General features: G+C 38.5%; 1 protein-coding gene across 1 annotated transcript; it reads left to right on the forward strand.

The window, feature by feature from the left end:
* The first annotated feature begins 1,342 nt into the window (after positions 1–1,342).
* On the forward strand, positions 1,343–20,634 carry slc26a4 (solute carrier family 26 member 4). Its single transcript, XM_016534798.1, has 21 exons — positions 1,343–1,476; positions 1,560–1,699; positions 1,783–1,893; positions 2,326–2,429; positions 2,466–2,528; positions 2,695–2,859; positions 3,205–3,357; positions 3,486–3,568; positions 3,879–4,026; positions 7,893–8,006; positions 8,115–8,192; positions 8,307–8,402; positions 8,671–8,777; positions 10,183–10,252; positions 10,358–10,450; positions 10,557–10,652; positions 10,818–11,054; positions 11,388–11,442; positions 11,530–11,675; positions 20,285–20,368; positions 20,472–20,634. Exons 1-21 carry the CDS (start codon positions 1,343–1,345, stop codon positions 20,493–20,495), a joined length of 2,301 nt encoding a protein of 766 aa, XP_016390284.1. The 3' UTR covers positions 20,496–20,634.
* The last annotated feature ends 55 nt before the right edge of the window (positions 20,635–20,689 follow it).

Raw genomic sequence — 20,689 nt, forward strand, 5'->3', positions numbered from 1 at the left:
TACACCCCTCACATTTTTGTAAATATTTTATTATATCTTTTCATGTGACAACACTGAAGAAATGACACTTTGCTACAATGTAAAGTAGTGAGTGTACAGCTTGTATAACAGTGTAAATTTGCTGTCCCCTCAAAATAACTCAACACACAGCCATTAATGTCTAAACCGCTGGCCACAAAAGTGAGAATTACTAGACAAATGATGAACCTGACTCAGTTCTGGCTTACCAACAGATCGTCAGACAATATGTATTCAAGAGCTGGCTCATGTTCTTAGGAGAGATCTGGCCATATCTAGACAATCTGTACTAAGAAGGTCAGATTGTGTCGTGCATAGAGCATATCGTTCTTTCTTGAGTGTTCAGTCACACCTGCACTGATCAACATGTACATACATACAACACAGCCCGCCTTTGACACATCACAGAGCCCCCTCACTCCCTTTCTATCACAAACACAGTCACACATGCTTTCCAACAAGTTTGGGAGGGACAGTCACCCTTGGCAGGATGAATGCTGTGGGCCTCTGATGTAATTCCCTCATGCTTCCTGTTGGTGCTTAACCCTGATACACCTCCCACATCCCAACGCTGCTTATAAATACAAAAGAGAGGGATGCTGGCCCCATTAAGAGAGTCCGACTTCATAGACATGGACAAAATGTGCCTTTAAGTGTACGTCTGGCATGGATGCACCCTATTCTTGTGGAATTTCACTCAAAACCTAACAGGTAAGGCTTCATAATCAATGAATGTATGTTAGTTTAAACTGATGGACAAGAAATTAATTTATTCAAATACACTTGAATAAATGCAGGATTTCATTTAACATCAGTGTAATCTGATATTATAGTGAAACTGATTAAGAATAAGTGGTTTCAGTAAAAGGTTTTCCATTGTGTTTGTACGTATGGTTCTCAAATAAACTTCAGAGAGGGAGATTGGATCCCCTCCCAACTTTTGGATGTCAATGGGTTCAGTGATCTTAGTGCAGACCTGGAAGAGCTGGCCTATTGAACAAGGAGGTACAGCCAGAGAAAGCGAGAAGGGCTCTTTTGGTCTGTTCGATCAGATTGTTCTGACACAGGGGAGGCGAGACCCTCTAAGTGTTCGCTTATCTGGACTAGCCATCCTAGAAAAAGAGAGAAAGAAAATGAAACGTTGACAGCAGGTAGAAAATTTACAATCCGACTGATTTATGTATAACATGATGTGTGCTTACATTTTCATTGGCAGCAGCAAATCGAAATTAATCTGAAATCTAATCAATCTGCTTTTCTTTTTTTCTAACCGAGGAGATACAACCCAAGCAGATTTTCACAGACAAACAAATCAGGCAATACGATGGACGAGTGTTTTCATGAAAACGATTACCACGTGTCACGACGTATCTATTCAAACTGGGTCTTTGACCAGGTTCATGAGAGACAAGCCCAAGAGATCCAGAGTTTACGAGAACGGCTGAGCAGAGCCTGCAGGTGAGTATATGAGAAGCACTTGATGTCATATCATCGAGTGTTTTCATCTTCATATTCATTCATATAAAATGAATTCTCCACAGATGCACTGATAAATGGGCTGTTCAGAAGATAAAGGGGCTTCTGCCAATCCTGGATTGGCTTCCTAAATACCCAGTCAAGCAATGGTTACCCGGTGATGTCGTTTCTGGGGTCACCACAGGACTAGTATGCTGTTTACAAGGTAAGATGCAATCTGCGAACAAAACCCCAGTTTAGTATCAGCATGATGCCATTTCAACGTCATTATTTGAATTTGTTGTACAGGTGTGGCTTATGCATTGCTGGCCTCTGTAGCACCAGTCTATGGACTGTACTCTGCGTTTTTTCCTATTCTTACATACTTTGTGCTGGGCACATCCAGACACATCTCTGTGGGTAGGTCTATGGCTTTTAGTGGTATCAAATAAGCAACCCTTTAAACAAGATCTACTGCATGCATACTACTTACTATTTTATGTGAAACGGTTTCAGTATATAACAGTAAATGCATGTTTTATTCTGTAAAAATGGCATGCAGTTATTATCTTGCATATGGTTATTTTGTCATCTAATCCAATTTTATGTAGAAAATGTCTTGATTGCTTGAAATGCAATTAAATAAAAATAATGATTCAAGAAAATGAAAAGGATAATATTACTTGGAGTTTATTCATAATGGATACTGTATTCTATGCATTGCACAGTGTTGTATACAAATATAGCAATCCGTGCAATTATTTTATGCATATAGAAAATGTCTAAATAAATACTGAATAAATGTGCAACGCTTTCTTGTCATTCTCTTATTTGTCTCTATCTCTCATTTAGGTCCATTCCCTGTCACCTGTCTGATGGTGGGCTCTGTAGTTATGACCTTAGCTCCTGATGAACACTTTCTGCGTCCAGTGAACATCACAGGTGTGAATGAGACAGTGACAGATGAAAGGTTAATGGAGGTTGATGTAGAGGCAAGAGAGGCCCAGAGAATCCTGGTGGCTTGTACCATGACGTTGTTGGTTGGATTATTCCAGGTAAAGTCACAAAATTCACAATTAAAACCTGTGATAAAGATAAAATAAACAAGTTATACATTTTGTAATTGTAGTATTGCATGTTGAAAAAAAATGCAGATTTCTTTTCTTTTTTGTCAATCAGCAGTGCATTGCTGCATCTCAAATTTGTTTTACTTAATCTCAGGTGGCTATGGGGCTGATGCAGGTGGGCTTTCTAGTCAGGTATCTCTCAGACCCACTGGTAGGTGGCTTCACCACTGCTGCTGCCTTTCATGTCTTCATATCTCAGATTAAAACCATTGTGTCTGTTCCTATACACAACCATAATGGATTCTTCTCCTTTGCTTATGTGAGTCTCTTAAATCATTAATATCTTTACAATCTATAATATCTTTTATCTCAGACTCAAAAACTTACTGTATATTGTAATGTGTGTGTGTGTGACTTTTAATAATTTCACTAGTGGCCTCAAAATATTGGACCATACTATATAGGCTGAGACTAGTAAAAAATGGAAAAAACTAAAACAAATAATATAATTTATAATATTTTTATTTAAAATGTACTAGTGTTTTTACTTTATATATGTTATAAATATAATAATAAATACACTTTACATTTTATATATTATATTATACTATACATTTTTATATTATTATTATTATTATTATTCATTTATGTTTTCCTCATCTAGACCCTCATTGATGTAAGTAGGAACATCAATCAAACGAACATTGCGGACCTGATTGCTGGATTACTAACAATCTTCATTGTTATGGCTGTGAAAGAGATCAACACAAAATTTCAGCATAAAATCCCAGTGCCGATTCCCATAGAAGTGATTGTGGTATGTACAGTTTTCCCACAATTCTCCCATACAGTCTTAAAAAACAAACTAAGCCTGTAGGGCTCTGATACTGACATGATTTTTAAAAATAATGACTGTTGTTACCTTTCACTCTTTCGAATTGATAGACAGTGATAGCTTCTGCTATCTCTCATGTGATGGACCTAAACTCCCAGTACGGCACCAGCATTGTCCACAGCCTCCCCATGGGGTAAGAGCACTTCCTGTGGCATTTCCTGCTTCCTGATGAGGGCTGGGTGCACATTCAGTCGCTTTATATTGACATACTATTATTATTGTCCCTGTAATGATTTTCAGCAGAAATGTTATATTTAGAACAATGACACTGACAGACAGTTTAAAATCCTTTATGCAATAATAACATAAAACAGTGTTATGTTAAAAACAATAGCAGCATACTACATCAGAGACAACAGCATAAAACACTCACAGTACAAGTAGTGTACAAAACTGGTATGTGAATCTGTAGTAAAACAGTATGTCTGCTTGTGTTTCCACAGGTTTGCACCGCCACAAATACCAACTATAGCACTTATTGGGAATATTTTGGGCTCTAGTTTTTCCACTGCAGTGGTTGGTTATGCAGTAGCAGTCTCAGTGGCAAAAGTCTACGCAGCAAAACATGATTACACAGTCGACGGCAACCAGGTATACAAAAATACTGTGTGAATGTGTCTGACACTGCAATTATGCTTTAGTCCAATGGCTAAATTAGCATAGTAAAATGATTTGTGCAGAACACAATGCATTTTGTGCTTTTTAGGTGGCAAAACCAGCTGAGAACTACAGTTTTAGTTGGTTTCTTGCAAGAAATGTGGGTGCTATTAATAAGTACTGAGGGAAGAAAAAAAAAGCAAGGGTTCTTATTTTAGTGTGAAGTATTTTTTAAAGTATAATAAGGGTCAGATCAGCACTCTCCCACTAATGAAAAAATGACAGTAACGTGAGGGAGAGTCAGAAAGAACTAGTTCACCTGCCAGAACATTTCTAAATTTGAGTTAACAAAAGTAGCCGATACCTTTTCTAAACTAGGCAGTGCAGCATAGAGCTTCAGGGCACAGCTACAGTGATTTTTTTGTTTGTTTTTGTTTTCTTTTGTTAACAAAACAAATCCTTAAAGATTCTGGTTAGGGTTTTGTTTAAAAAAGTATTTGCATACTGATTTGTGATTGGCCTTTTAAGGTCACTTTTCCATTACCTGCCAGCACAGAACGAATCTGAGTTTATAACAGTGACTATTTTTTTCTAAACCAGACAGTGCAAAGCTTTAGGGCATAGCTACATTTGTTTCATTTTGTTTGTTTTGTTTCTCATGTCGTTTCACACTTTGTTTGTTTTGTTTCATTTAACATTTTGTTTCGCGTTTTGTTTCACTTTTTGTTTTGTTTCTTGTTTCGCTTGGTTTTGTTTTGTTTCATTTTGTTAGCACTTAAAACGCAACAAATCCTTGACGATTCTAAAATGTATTTGCATACTGATTTCTGATTGGTTTTAAGGTCACTTTCACCTTCCAAAACTAAATGAACGCGTTTACAGGAGCTGATATCATTAAATAAACACATTATATAAACCATGCAGTGCATCGCAGAGTTTTACGGGACAGCTACATTTGTTTCATTTTCTTTGGTTTTGTTTAGTTTAGTTTCTCGTTTTGTTTAATTTCTTCTTTCGTTTCACGTTTCATGTTTTTGTTTCATTTCACATTGCCTTTTCATTTTTTGCTTTGTTTCATTTGTTTTGCTTCATTTTTTTAGCACTATAAACAAAACAAATCCTTGAAGATTTAAAAAGTTATTTGCATACTGATTTATGATTCGTTTTAAGGTCATATTATTCACCATCAAAAACCAAATGAATGCGAGTTTACAACAGGAGCTGGTATCATTTAACATACATTATAAAAACCATGCAGTGCAGTTTTAGGGTACAGCTACATTTGTTTTGTGAGCACTGTAAACAAAACAAATACTTACTCTAGGATTACATTTTTGTTCAGTGGATACCAAAAAGTGAATTGCTGGTATTTAATTGATACTTTTAAAGGCCACTTTCACCTGCCAAAACATAATGAGTCTGAGTTTGCAGCAGCAGCTGATATCATTTCTAAACCCGGCAGTGCAGCATAGAGCTTTACGACACAGCTACATTTGTTTTGTTTTGTTAGCACTGTAATTTATTTTCATACTGATTTGTTATTGGTACAACCCCTGTCAAAAATATGGAATCAACACACTTAGATGTTCACCCACATTTTTTACTTCATAACAAATTAACGAATCACAGATATCACACAAAACAATTTTTGTTTAATAATTCAACATTCTGGTTATGTGAAATGTACCTCAAAAAAGATATTAAACTTTTAATTAATGAAAATTTGTTTTCCATATCAATTAGAGGAAAAAATATGGAATCATTCAATGTTGAGGAAAAAATTATGGAATCATCTACCAAAACACACAGTTATTACTTTGTTGCTCCTCCACTTGCTTTTATGACAGCCTGAATTCTTTGGGGCATGGCCTTCACTAATGAAAAACAATATTCTTCATCAAGCTGGTTCCAACTTTGTCCAATAGCGGTTAACAGATCAGCTTTGCAAGATAGAGCCTTGTCATGGACCAGTTTTTTCAATTTCCACCATAAATTTTCAACTGTTTGCTGGCCATGTCATTGAGATGATATGCCTTTCCTGAAGAAAAGCTTTAACACTCTTTGCTCTGTGGCAAGATGCATTATCATCCTGAAAAATGACATCATTATCACCAAACTTCTTTTCTATTGATGGAATGAATATGAATTCAATATGAATATTCTATTGATTTCAATGTTCACTTGTGCATTAACTGTTGAGGAAAGGATTGCCATTTCCCCTGGTCCTTTACCTGACATGCAACCCCATATCAAAAAGTTTAACTGCTGACTAGTTAGCATTTTAGATATGTGCCGGTATTTATTTGAGAAATGCAAATTACAAGCTGATTCTATATTTTTTTCCTCAACATTGAATGATTCCATAATTTTTTTCTCTACCTGATATTGTGATTTGTTTGTTATTTATTTTTATATAGTGTATATCTGATGTTTATATAAAATATAAAAAATATAATATATTTTTATGCTATTTTGATATATATATATATATATATATATATATACACTGACATGCAACCCCATATCAAAAATGAGTTGGGAAATTTAGTTGTTTTCTTCAGGCAGTCATCTTTATACATTTCATTAGAATGGCACCAAACAAAAGTTCCAGCATCATCTCCTTGTCCAATGCAGATTCGTGATTCATCACTGAATATCACTTTCATCCAATCATCCACACTCCATGACTGCTTCTCTTTAGCCCACTGTAACCTTGTTTTCTTGTTTAGGTGTTAATGCTGGTTTTCATTTGGCTTTTCCATATGTAAATCCCATTTTATTCAGACGGTTTCTTACAGTTCTGTCACACACATTGACTCCTGTTTCCGCCCATTTGTGTTTCATTTGTTTCGTTGTGCATTTTCTATTTTCAAGGCAAATTGCTTTGAGTTTTCTATCCTGACGCTTTGAGGTCTTCCTTGGTCTGCCTGTATGTTTTCCTTTTGTAACCTTTCCATTTTCTTTATACTTGCACCAAATTTTAGAAACAGCTGACTGGGAACATCCAACTTCTTTTGCCACACTCCGTGATGGATTTCCTTTTTGAAGGAGTTTTATAATCCTTTCCATTGTTTCAACAGACAGCTCTCTTGTTGGGGCCATGTTTCCTTTCAATTAGCCAAGTCCAACAGCTCGTTAAGGTCTGGAAGCACTCTCTGTTTAACTGCTGACTAGTTAGCATTTTAGATATGTGCCGGTATTTATTTGAGAAATCAAATTACAAGCTGATTCCATATTTTTTTTCCTCAACATTGAATGATTCCATAATTATTATTTTTTTGGAAAACGGTTCGCTTTCACACGGCAAAGTTTCTAAACGGACCAAATTTGTTAATACAAGTCACGCGCGAGTAAACTGTTCTCTCATTGGTCAAAGTTCCACGGTTTATTTTCCGGGATTCCACTTAGCTGTCGCGGCTGTCATCTGTCAGGATGGAACGACAACAGCTTTGCGGGCTTTATTATTGGGTTTTTTGTAGCTGTCGTTATAATAATTTATCATTTTGAGCAGGAGTCCAGCACCTACAAAGAAGAGCAATAAGACGGCTCACATATGCCCAAACAAACCGAGCTAAGGGGGGAAACGCGCTAGATTCCGAAACAACGGGCCAGGTGTGAAAGCACCCTTAGAGTGGCCTTTTATTGTGGCCAGCCTAAAAAAATTTAAAGTCAAAACTTTGGGTGAACATCTTCTAAGTGTGGTGATTCCATAACTTTTTTTGCCAAGGGTTGTATTCAAATCTATTTTTTTTTGTTTCTTTGTTTAGTAGATACCATAAAGACTGCATTTCTGGTGATTAATTGATACAGATTGATTATAAACTGTCTGATCTGGTCTACTACACTTCTATTCCCATTAGGAGCTGATAGCTTTTGGCGTCAGCAATATTTTTGGAGGATGTTTCTCAAGCTTTGTGGCCAGCACTGCATTGTCACGGACAGCAGTACAGGAAAGCACAGGGGGGAAGAGTCAGGTAAAATGCACATGCTCTAACTCCAGCACTTTTACAAGTGTGTGTGTGCGTGTGTGTGTGTAAATGCAATACTCCCTGTTTAACTGTTCCCTCCTCTCACTATTGCAGATTGCTGGTATCATCTCAGCTCTGATGGTGATGATAGTGATTTTGGCCCTTGGGCCATTTCTTCAGCCTTTGCAGAAGGTTTGGTGGAGGAGCCTAATGTTTTAATAGAGAACATTCGTCATTCAACAACATTCGACATTCGTTGCAATATTCTTCATGCAACTCATGATGTCATCCCTCTCTGTCCCACAGTCAGTGCTGGCTGGCATTGTTATAGCCAACCTGAAGGGCATGTTCATGCAGATCTCAGAAGTGCCTGTACTCTGGAGACAGAACAGAACAGACTGTGTAAGTAACATCACAAGACTGATAAATGAACAGAATGAGATGAGTACTGGTAGAAAAATAGTCAAAAGATGAGACAAGCTTTTTGAAACATCAGATATGAAAGACTGTGTACAAGTATAACAAGTTTCTGTTAAACAATCCTTTTTATAACATTAATTAGTGTTCTGATTACCTTAAGCAAATGGAATCATGTGAATCATTTTATTTGTATAAAAATTAAATTACACTCGTTTGATATGAGTGCATATGAATCCTTATACTTCTGCAGCTCATCTGGATAGCTACGTGCCTGGCATCCATTGTGCTGGGTTTAGATGTGGGTCTGCTGGCTGGTCTGGTATTTGAGATGGGCACAGTGGTGGTCAGAACACAATTGTAAGTAGCACAGTTGTAAAGACTTTAAAGTGCGCTTGAGTGTAAAGTACACAAAACTGGTTACATTTTTTTTTTACTTGACGTAAAGCAAATTAATTCTTTTTTTAATTTAGTTTTTTAGTAAGGTTTTGGTATATTTGTTGAGAAATGTCACAACTGCTTTTTAATCTGAATTAGTGCAGCTTGATGTTTATGATATAGCTCAAACGATGAGTGTAAATATTGTCAATAATAAGGGTATAATATTCATGTTAATCACATATTAATCACATATATGCTTTTTTTTGTAAAATTTAACAGAATTCCAAGTAGTATAAAAGAATAAGCACTGTTAAATACAAATTAGAATATGTAAATGTATGTAAATTAATTGTGACATTACATTTAAATGTAATGTAAATTAAAGGTGCAGTAGGAGATCTTGGAAAATGCTAACTTTAGCCTGATAGCACTGAAAGTGAACGTCCCACCCTCCCTGCAATCGCCGTCCAAAGCCACGCCCCCTGAAAGCATATACGCTGACAGACCAGAATACCAGAGACAAATTACAATAGGCTACATCAGCGGTTCCCAATTCCAGTCCTTGCGCCCTCCTGCTCTGCACATTTCATATGTATCTCTTATCACGGGCGACGTTTGTTCTATTCGACCGTAAGTGCCCTGGGAAGTGTACATCACCGGATACTCCGCCATGATTCCAGTTTGAAGCGAGCGTATTCCATACAAAGGGAATTAAAGTGTGCGAGACATGAATTTAAATAGTATTTATTTACAGAGGTATATTATGTCACACTTCACACTTCTCTAGTAAGTCTCGTCTGTGTGTGAAGACAATCCGTGAATGAATGTTCCGAAGTGAAGTAAACTTCAACGGATTTCCCCTGCTTCCCTTGCGCGAGGACTGGAATTGGGAACCGCTGGGCTACATCATGTGTCATTGACTGGTGAGGGTGAGAAAACTTTATAGTTCAGTTAGTAAAAGTACTATAATACCATGAAGGAAGATCGGCTTGTTGATGATTGTCTGCCATTCTCGCTCTGTCTGCACAGCATGCGTGAACGCGCTGATGACGTATCCTGTCTGCGCGAACAGGGTGCGCAGAGGTATGCAAATACATATGTTGACAGGCAGGTAGGAAAGCCAATTAAAATGCTCGGACCGAGTGTTTTGATTGAACGAACATTTCTTAGTCCTATGCCTTCTACAGAATATATAAATACAGATAAATACATTTAGACCACTTAACTTAATGATTGCTATCGGGATGTGAAGAGACTTTCAACCAGCATAAAAAAATGTTTCTGAAGACAATCACCTATTGCACCTTTAATTGTGAAACATAAATCATGGTGAATTTTGTTTTTAAAGACATGTATTTGAAGATTAAACTCTTATTTAATTCAGCCCTTCTTGTGCCACTCTTGGAAATGTCCCAAATACTAATATCTACAAAAACATGAAGGACTACAAAAATGTAAGATGCACATTTTCATGTTGTCAATAATCAGTAACTTGCCACAACATATATACGAACATTATACATGTTTTAAACTAACATGGCATTTCCCAAAACTTTCAGATTGATGAAATTCCTGGAATAAAGATCTTCAAGTGCAACTCACCCATTTACTTTGCAAATATTGATTACTTCAAAGAGAAGCTGAGAGAAGAGGTGAGTTTACTTTACTGTAACTCTAAATTCTGAAAAGATAAACTATATGATTTGATTTGGTTTGAAAAAAAAAAAAAAAACTTGGTGGGCTTTTTAATTTTTACAGGTGGGGTTTGATGCAGTGCGGGTGTTCAAGAAAAGAAATAAAGCTTTGAAGAAGATTCACAAACTCATTAAAAAAGGAAAACTACAAGCAACAGAGGTACGTTCTGCACAACAGATTCTGGAAAAGTATCTGTAAATCAAACATTTTACATTTTTTGGAATGCTTTCAAGAAAAAAACTTATTTTGATCACTGACCTTTTATGACAACACATTCTGGTCTTTCCCATTTCTGCCCTTTCCCATATCTGCTGTCCTTCACAGAATGGTTTGGTGCCAGTGGCCTCACTGGGAGTAGAAAACCAAGCCTTTGAAAAAGAGCAGGTTCCTGAGCTGGAGGAAGGGGCGTCTCAGCCAGACTCAGAGGTGAAGGTTCAGGTAGACTGGACGTCTGAGCTGCCTGTCAGTGTGTCAGTACCCACAGTCCATTTTCACAGCCTCATGGTGGACTTTTCTGCTGTCTCATTCCTGGACGTGGTAGCAGCCAAGTCCCTCAAACTGGTGCGTTTATTGCTTTATCTTTATTGCTCTTAACTGAGTCATCCTTACATTGCAATAATGCATATCCACAATATGATGGTGACCTTCATGTCATTCCAAACCTGTATGACTTTCTGTCTTCCACAGAACACAAAAGATGATATTTTGAAAAAAGCCTCATTGTTTGATTGCCCATACAATGAAAGTCAATGGAGTCCAGTGTTGTTTTGAACCCCACTGACTTTCATCGTATTGTCTTCAAAATATCTTCTTGTGTGTTTCAAATAAGAAAGGTTTGGAACGATGTGGAGCAAAACCAAGCAGTAGCTAATTCGTCATTTCCCATCTTCACAGGTGGTGAAGGAATTCATACGAATCGGGGTCAGCGTCTACATCGCAGGCTGTGATGGTAAGGCCTGAGCTGTTGCTACAAACTCCAGCCTGATAATGGCAGGTTAGGACACGGTGAATAACCTAAAGGGTCCTTGTGCCACAGGTGAGCTTGTCAGGAGAATGGAGGCCCTGTCCTTCTTTGATGAGGAGGTTACTAGAGACATTCTCTTCCTCTCCGTCCATGACGCCATTCTATTCATTCAGCTGGAAACCTCCACTGAAAATGATGAGGATCCATTAGCTGAGAAGGTAAGATTAACATTTTAAACTTGAGGGGTGACTGAATAGTGACAGCATAGTTTGTGATCTCACAGAAAAAACACTTTTTGCAAAAAGGACATGGATCTTATACATGCCAACAGTTCCATGTGTCAATTGACCCTTCGCAAAGACCCACCCCCCTTCATTACTGTTGCTACGTCTGACAAGCCATGCTGCTCTCACACCACACATCAGGTTCTCATGCAGTGAAAAATACATCTTGGACCAAAGAAATTCAAACAATAAACACCATTTTGTGGCTCTTTAATGTGTCGTGACAGATCACTGTAGCACCTCAGTTCAAGTGGCACGTGAACTGATCGTCTCTTCCTCTTTACTAGTTATAGCACACAATAAACATAAATGAACATCAGAAGGTATCTTGTTTCTACCGCCGAAAGATGTCAATACACACCATTTTTCAAGTTCAAGTCCACTGATGTTAATCTACTCTCCTGTTTAGTGTGTTTGCCGGACAAATTGGCAGATTCGGCTTTATGATTGGTCAGATCACCTGTCAATCAAACTCCCGGTGAAGGGTCAATTGTCTCATAATAAAGCGGCTCAATGATAACATGAATTTGGAGGTGACTGATACATTTCTTGTTGGCTTATTGAACCTGATAATCTGGGTGATTATAAATCCTGATAATCAAAGATACAAGATAAACAAGATATAATAAAAGGAATGTTTCGGCACATGCTGATATTGCTCAATGAGGAAAAAATTACCCATGGAGAAAAACAATGGCTACTAGTTAAAGTGGCCAGTTGTAACATGATGCAACATGACGGATGTCATGGATTTTGTTCAGAATGGAATACTATTAAACCGCATACTGCATAATGCAGTATACAGGGTGAATTCACGTAAATTAGGCCACCTTCTAACATTCAGCAGCTAGTAATAAAATATACATAAGTTTGGGGTCAGTACATTTTTTTTGTTTTGTTTTGCAAGAAATTAATACTTTTATTCAAAAAGGATGCACTGACTTGATAAAAAATGACAGTAAAGATATTTGTAAAGATTTATATTCCCAATAAATGCTGTTCTTTTGAACTTTCTTTTTATCAAAAAATGTAAAAAGGTCCATGGTCTATTAAAAAGGTCTATTCATCGAAAAATTGAAAAAAGGTTTTCACAAAAATATCAAGCAGCAACGCTTTCAACATTGATAATACATATATACTATTAGCGGCATCCAATCGCCACATAGAGGCTAGGTAGTGGGCTCGTGACTTGTTCGCACTCGGTCATTATCTCATCAAATGAAGACTGACGATCTTAACTTGCTTTCGAATTTTATTAAAGCATATGAAAACATGATTAGACCAATGCAACACGGTCAACAGAAAGTTGGCTCCCGCTCTTCGCCCCTTCCAACCTAACAAACAATCTGACAAAGGAAATAATAAAGAAAACGGAAGTGATCACCTGTGCCCACGTGACCGTGAATAACCAATAAGAAATAAGAAAGAATTAATGCTTTTACATTCCGGCCCCATGATTATTACAAAAAAAGAGAGATAATAATCATCATCAATTAACAACAACAATAAATACATACATAAATTGTACAACATACAAAATCATTTACAAACATACAAATATACTTATATATGTGTGTGTGTGTATGCATTTGTCCATGTAAAAAATAAATAAATAAATAAATGTCTGTATATCTTCTAGTAGAAAACTTAAGTCATGTCAGTCAAAAAGTGTCCAAGAAAAGTCTGTCTATAAGTCAGTCATCATATCCATGTCATTACGTCCGTACGTCATTGAGCGCTCAACAAAAAAATCAATTACAGTCTTCTTCAGCTTCAAGAAGTAGACAAATCTTGGTGACCGGTCTGTCTAAGCAGTTGTACCTTGTTTTAATCCTTACTTGGCGATTCAATCCCCTTTTATCTGGTGTAGTATGAATGATTTTACCCATAATCCAGTTTCGAGGGGCAGCATCATTGACAACAAGTACAACATCTCCCACTTGAAAATTTCTTCTCTTTACCATTTCTGCCATTCCTGTAGCTGAGGTAAGTATTCCTTTAGCCATCTCCTCAAAAACAGGTCGGCCATGTACTGTACTTGTCACCATCTATGACACACGTATATGTCTACGACACACGTAATGATAATTGACTCCACTTCGCACAAAAGCATATGAAGACTCTCTTCATCTATACTCTGCCCTCTCAAGATTGAATTCATAATCTTCCTCACTGATCGAATCATCCTCTCCCAAACGCCTCGGTGATGAGATGCTGTAGGAGGATTAAATATCCATTTGATACTCTTCTGCAGGGGTGGCGAACGTCAGTCCTGGAGAGCCGCAGCCCTGCAGAGTTTTGCTTCAACCCTAATCAAACACACCTGAATAAGCTAATCAAGGTCTGAAGGGTTACTAGAAAGCTACAGGCAGGTGAGTTTTAATTAGGGTTGGAGCTGTACTCTGCAGGGTTGCGGCTCTCCAGGACCGGAGTTCGCCACTGCTGCTCTTCTGGATTAGAACATCACTGATCTTATCATGGTTCCAGTTTTTTATGGCTTCTCTCAATTCTCGTTCGGCTCCAGCAAAGTTGGTTCCATTATCTGAACATAACTCTGATACTTGACCACGTCGTGCCATGAACCGTCGCAAAGCATGAATGAAAGAATCTGTATCTAATGATGCAACCACTTCAATATGTATGACTCTTATTGACAAACAGGTAAAAGTGACTACATTTCGCTTCACAGTGCTTCGTCCATGTTTGATCTCAAATGGACCAAAACAATCAACTCCAACTCGAGTAATCGGTGGTTCATCTGGTGAGACTCTACTTGAAGGTAAATTTGCCATCTGCTGGCATCCTGTTGTTCCTTGAAATCATTTGCTGATTACACATCTGGACAGAACTCTACATATGGCTGAACTTGCTCCTGGTATCCAATATCGTTGACGTAGCCTAGCCAACATGTAATTTCATCCACTGTGTCCGACCTCATTGTGAATATGCCTTAAGAGGAGCTCAGAAATATGCAGATCCTTTGGCAATATTATTGGATGCTTTGATTCTTCAGGCATGACTGCATTATCCAGACGTCCATGCGTTCTTATTACACCTGCCTCAAGTATTGGATTGAGACAATACAGAGGACTGCTCCGCTCTCTGTAAAGATATGAATTCCTCTGGGAACCTCATCCTTTGGCAAAAGCGAACATCTCACTTTCGTCCAGCTCATCCACTGAAAAATAGCCTTCGCCCATACTGGATTGTAGTTTACGCATGTTTTCATCAATGATAACCTTCAGTGGTTGATTAGATTCAGTACAATCGAGAGTTCTCTTCAATTGTTTTCTCCTTTTACTTAAGATTTTGAAGAATTCTCTTCAGCCTAAAGATCCAGGCCACAGCCTTCCTCAGACGTGTCCATGATGAATAATGATTGATAAGCCGTGCTACAGCATCATCTCTCTCCTCAGTTTGAACCAGTAGTGTGTTAACCACAACTTCTTGCTTAATTTCTGGGTCTTGTACCAAACTCTTTTCCAAATCAATTGGGTTATTTGGCCACTCTTCCTGTGATCTAATAAGAAAGGGAGGGCCAAACTTCCACATCTGCTTCTTAAGTAAAAGATCTACCTTTAGCCCCCTTGAGGCAAAGTCAGCAGGATTGTTGGCAGAATCTATATATCTCCACTGAGTTGCGCTGGATGCTCTCAAGATCTCAGACACTCTGTTGGCAACAAAACACTTAAATCTGGAGGACTCATTTTGGATATATTTTAACACAGCAGTGCTATCCGACCAAAATACTGAATCTTGTAGCTTCATCCTTAGATCCCTTTTCCATAGGCTGTCCATTCGGCTGGCGAGAGTGGCGGCTGTAAGTTCCATGCGGGGAATGGTGGTAGATTTCACTGGTGCTACTCGCTTCTTTGTGGAAAGAACTACTGGAGACAAAAATCCGAGAGGATCATATATGGCACTAATCACGGAAAGTATCCCTCTTCTACTAAAAGGTCTGTCCTTGATTACTACTTTAAATTTGAAGGTGTCAGATTCAGCACACCACTGTATACCTAGTACTCTTTCCATCGGAAGCACATCATGGTTCAAGTCAAGGTCCTTTACTTCTTTCATCCGGTCTTCTTCTAGTATGGCATTCAACACTCCACGACTATTGCTCATCCATTCGGTCAGATGAAATCCACCTTTAGCACACATTGCATGGAGTTCCTTATATAGTTGGATCGCATCAGATTCTGTGGGAACTGAAGTAAGACAATCAACCACATAGAAGTTATTTCGGATGACCTCTGCTGTCCTGCAATTAAACACATTTCCATGGTCCTCTGCACATCTCTTGAGTGCATAATTAGAACAACTTGGGGTTGAACAAGCTCCGAACAGATGTACAACCATTCTGAATTCCTCCAAATCTTTACTCAAGTCACTTAAAAGGTCAGAAGATTCTGCAGGAACCTTTACCTGATAGAACATGGATTCAACGTCAGCCATTAAGGTGACAGACTCCATTCTGAATCCTGTAAGGACACTTATTAAAGTGCTTGTTAGGTCTGGTCCCTGAAGTAGTTGTCCATTCAATTATACTCCCTGAAAGGAGGCACTACAGTCGAAGACAACCCTGATCCTTTTCTTTTTCGAATGGTAGACCCCGTGATGAGGTATATACCACACACGGCCATCATTCCTCTCAAGGTCCTCCACAGGTACCTTTTCCGCATATCCTTTGCAAATCACATCTTCCATGAAAGCAGTATAATCTGCTTGAAATGTTGAATCTTTCCTGAATTTCCTTTGCAGGTTCACAGCCCGTTGTTCTGCAACTATTCTGTTATTTGGAAGGACCATATCCTTATTCTTGAGCGGCAAACCAATGCAGTAATGACCATCTATCAGTTTTATAGACTGAGACACAAGATCCATTCTTTAGACATGCCTACCATTTCATCCAGGGCATTTTCAGGGAAATCAGTCTTAAACTGTTGTTTCCAAAGCTTATCCAATTTTGAGACAGAGATCCTGTTTACAGTCATGTGAGGTTTGTCATTAAAGAAAGTTCAATTTTTTCCATTCCTTTAAGCGGTCCATTCACTGTCCATCCAAGTATGGTTCTTACCGCATAAGGTCCATTCTTTTGGCTGCGAACAACCTGCCATGGCTCCAGTGCCTCTGATACATTTGCTCCAATCAAGAGTTCAACTCCTGCTTCGATTGAAGGCAAGTGTATGTGATTTGAATAAGGCCATCGAACAAGATCACTCTGCATAGGAATATTAGAATTGGATACTGGCATACTTTTCTGGGTATATACTTCAGGAAGTGAACAATAATGTGTCTGATCCAATCCAGCAACTTCTAGATTCTTAAGAACATAACTGGAAACCAATTTATCTTGATTCATGGTTTTAAGCAGAATATTCAGTTTTTTGCCGAAAAGATTAAGCTTATTCATGAGACTTTCCGTACAGAAAGTCGCTGAACTGCCCAGATCTAAAAAGGCATAAGTTTCCACAATCTTGTTTCCATTCTTAGATTTAACACATACTGGAAGAATGGACAAGGCACAAGCATTTTCACCGGCCCCAGTAAGGCTACTGGACTGAACAGAGATCAGAGCACTACCTACTGCTTGCTTTGGTTCCTCTGATTTATCTCGCTGGAAAACATGAAGGATGCTGGGATGTTTAGAGCAACACACTTTACATGTAATCAGCTTTTTACAATCTCTACTAATATGGGCTGCACTTATGGCGCTTTTCCACTGCGTGGTACGACTCGGCTCGGCACGGCTCAGTACGGTACGGCTCGGCTCGGCTCGGGTTGCGGTTTCACTGCAGTTCAGTACCGCTTTAGAGTGGGCGGGATTATGGCCAATCCGTGATCAGCAGAGTTTACACGTCACGTTTTGGTAACGGTACGGTTCACTTGGAACCCCAACCGAGGTGGTACTAAAAAAAGTACCAGGTACCAGGTACTGTACCCAGTGGAAAACCCCCCAAAAGTGAACCGTACCGAGCCGTACCATGCAGTGGAAAAGCGCCAATAGACAGCCGAAATAGATTCCTTTCTTCTTCAGAAAATCCATCTTTTCCTGCTGGTAAGCACAGTACAGGAATTCAAGAAATGTTCTTCGCCACAACAAAGACAGAATACACCTTTATTAGTTTTCCTAATGTTTTCCATTCCTGTTACAGTGACAGTGGTGGTAAAACTACTTCCCTTAGGCTTAGAACGAATCGAGCTTCGACCTCCCAGAGGAGCCTCAACAATGTTTCCAAACACAGGATAAGTAGCAATTTTGACTTGCTTTTCTACAAAATCCATGATGTCTTTAAATGTTGCTGGTCCTTTACGGTTTTCCTGCAAATCACACGCTATTGCTCTCCATTTGTCTCTGAGCTTAAAGGGCAATTTGGAAAGAATAATTTGCATGTTAGTAACCAAGTTTAACTCTTTCATATAACGAACATCCTCCATGGCATTACAGCAAGCTCTAAGAAAAAGATGATAATCTTGTAAAGCCTTTGTATCCTCAGGTTTTATGGACTTCCAAGAGAGCACTTTGTCCATGTATGCTGAAGATATTTTGACTTCATTTCCAAAGTGTTCCTTAAGTAAGGCCGTGGCTTTCAAGTAACCCTGTGTAGAAGCCATATGTTGACAACTTCTGACAAGGTCTCTTGGTTGACCTCAGGTTTACTGCTCAAGAAAATAGAAACAGTCACCATAACTGTTTGCCCATTTTTTCACAACCTCCTCAAATGATCGTATGAAGCATTGATATTGCAAAGGATCTCCATCAAAGGATACAATATCTCTGTGAGGAAGTAATGAAGTATTGCGTTGTTGTGCCAACATGGCAGGGATATAATTTTGCTTTTCCATAAGACGCAATATATTTCCTTGTTCTCCATCAGTTAAGGATTGTCTTGAAACAGGTGCATCGCTACTACGGTTACAGGGTAGCTGCCCATTCATTGATGCAGTTGACTGTAATAGTGTTATGGACCTCAGTTGTAGCACAGGGTGAGGCTGAGAATTACTTTCCTTATTTCTTGCACCTCTTGTCGAATTGTTAACAGGCAGAGACTGTCTGTGACTCAACATGTGTGTCAACTTGAACTGATGCAACTGCTATCATTTCATCTGGAGGAGATTATTTCATCATTTTCCTTTCTTGATTTTCTTACTTCCAAATGTATACTTTGTTCTGATGCAGCAAACCTCTACACATTAACTTTAGCCATAGACACACTATTTAATTTGAAGATTAATTTTTTCCTTCTTTTTTCTTAAGTGCTCCTCTTCCTCTTCCACAGCATGCTTCTGTTGCAGCATTTGCTGACTGGCTAATAAAGCCACCAATTCAGCTTCAGCTTGAAGACGAGCAGATGATGTAGATGATCTACTAGATCGTGAACCAGAAGAAGAGCTCTTTTTACTTGATTTTTTACTGTATACATTTGAGATACTATCGGGTGGTTTGATCTCATCCATGAAATGCTCACAAGTCCATGCATTACATTCCTCACATTGTTTCAGAGTTTTTGAATTTGTATTTGCATCAGAGGTTGCAGCAACAGGCAATGGATCATTTACAGGAGCTTGCCCTTGAACAGCCATGGTCATTGACTGTATTCCATCTATTGCAGAATGAGATGACAGAGGACATTCATTACTCTGTTCAGACACTGCTGCTGTAGTTTGAGTCAGTGAAGTTTTCTTAATTTTAAGATCACACAGCCATTGCTCCACATTTTCTATAAACCCTTTGTTGAACCGTAAAACTGAGCCATACCATTCATTTTACTTTGTTTGTTCCTCAGCGGGAAGTACAGGAATCACACTCTCATGCAACAAAGTGACATCATCTCTCAAAAGCTTGTGTTTCCAGTAAAGAATAAACCGCGATTCAATCTTTAACTCCCAAGCTCTTCATCCATTTTCTTTCATCAAACAAACTCAGCGGCACATGCAACTTTCAAAGCAATCCGTTTAATCACACACAAAAATTGTGCAAGCCCCAGCGCTGCATGTAACACACGACATAAACTACGCACTTCCAGTCCGCTGTAGTTTATCCAAACAAACGGATCCACGCTCCACATCAAGCACAACCAACTATAGCGTCTTCAATCGACCACCAGCAAGCAGTAAGCAGAAAAATAATAAACTGATTCACATACCGGTCCAAGTGCTGTGCCTCTCTTGTCCATTTCCACTGGCAATCCACGACTGCGTTCCAGTGCAGCGCATGAATGGAATATCTTTGAAACAAAGCGCCGATTTCTGTTGACTAATATTAGCGGCATCCAATCGTCACATAGAGGCTAGGTCATTATCTCATCAAATGAAGACTGACGATCTTAAAGGGGTCATATGATGCTTTTTTAAAGATCATTATTTTGTGTATTTGGTGTATCAGAATATGTTGACATGCTTTAATGTTCAAAAAACACATTATTTTTCAAATACTGTACATTATTGTAGGTCCTATATGCCCCGCCTCTCTCCCGCTCTTCGCCCCTTCCAATATATATATATATATATATATATAAATATATAATTCTCTCTGTGTTTAGATTTCACAGTTGCAAGATGACAAAGAGCCACTTCCTTTTACTGAAGATGAGGACCTGATTGAGACCTATGACATCCAGCACTTGGTGAGCATCCTGCATCTTTTTATTTTATGGCTTCAATTATGTAATTTTATCAAATAACTCAAATTAACAACCCACCAAACAAGTATATCTCCTTCATGTCTAGGCTATTTATGGACTTTCAAACTGAGGAAACACTCCCTTTGTTAAGAATCACTGGGAAAGACAGTCATCGTCTTCCGATTCATTTGCTGATAGTGGGTCAGGAGACATCCTGGGAAGACTGAAAGTGGAGCTAACAAAGCCTTCAACATCTGAACTAGAAAAATCACACCAACTACAACATTTAAAAAGCAAGTGGCATTTTGATTTTTACAGCCTCAT

This window comes from Sinocyclocheilus rhinocerous, unplaced genomic scaffold (genome assembly GCF_001515625.1).
Source record: "Sinocyclocheilus rhinocerous isolate Xijiao unplaced genomic scaffold, SAMN03320098_v1.1 scaffold153, whole genome shotgun sequence".
NCBI lineage: Eukaryota > Metazoa > Chordata > Actinopteri > Cypriniformes > Cyprinidae > Sinocyclocheilus > Sinocyclocheilus rhinocerous.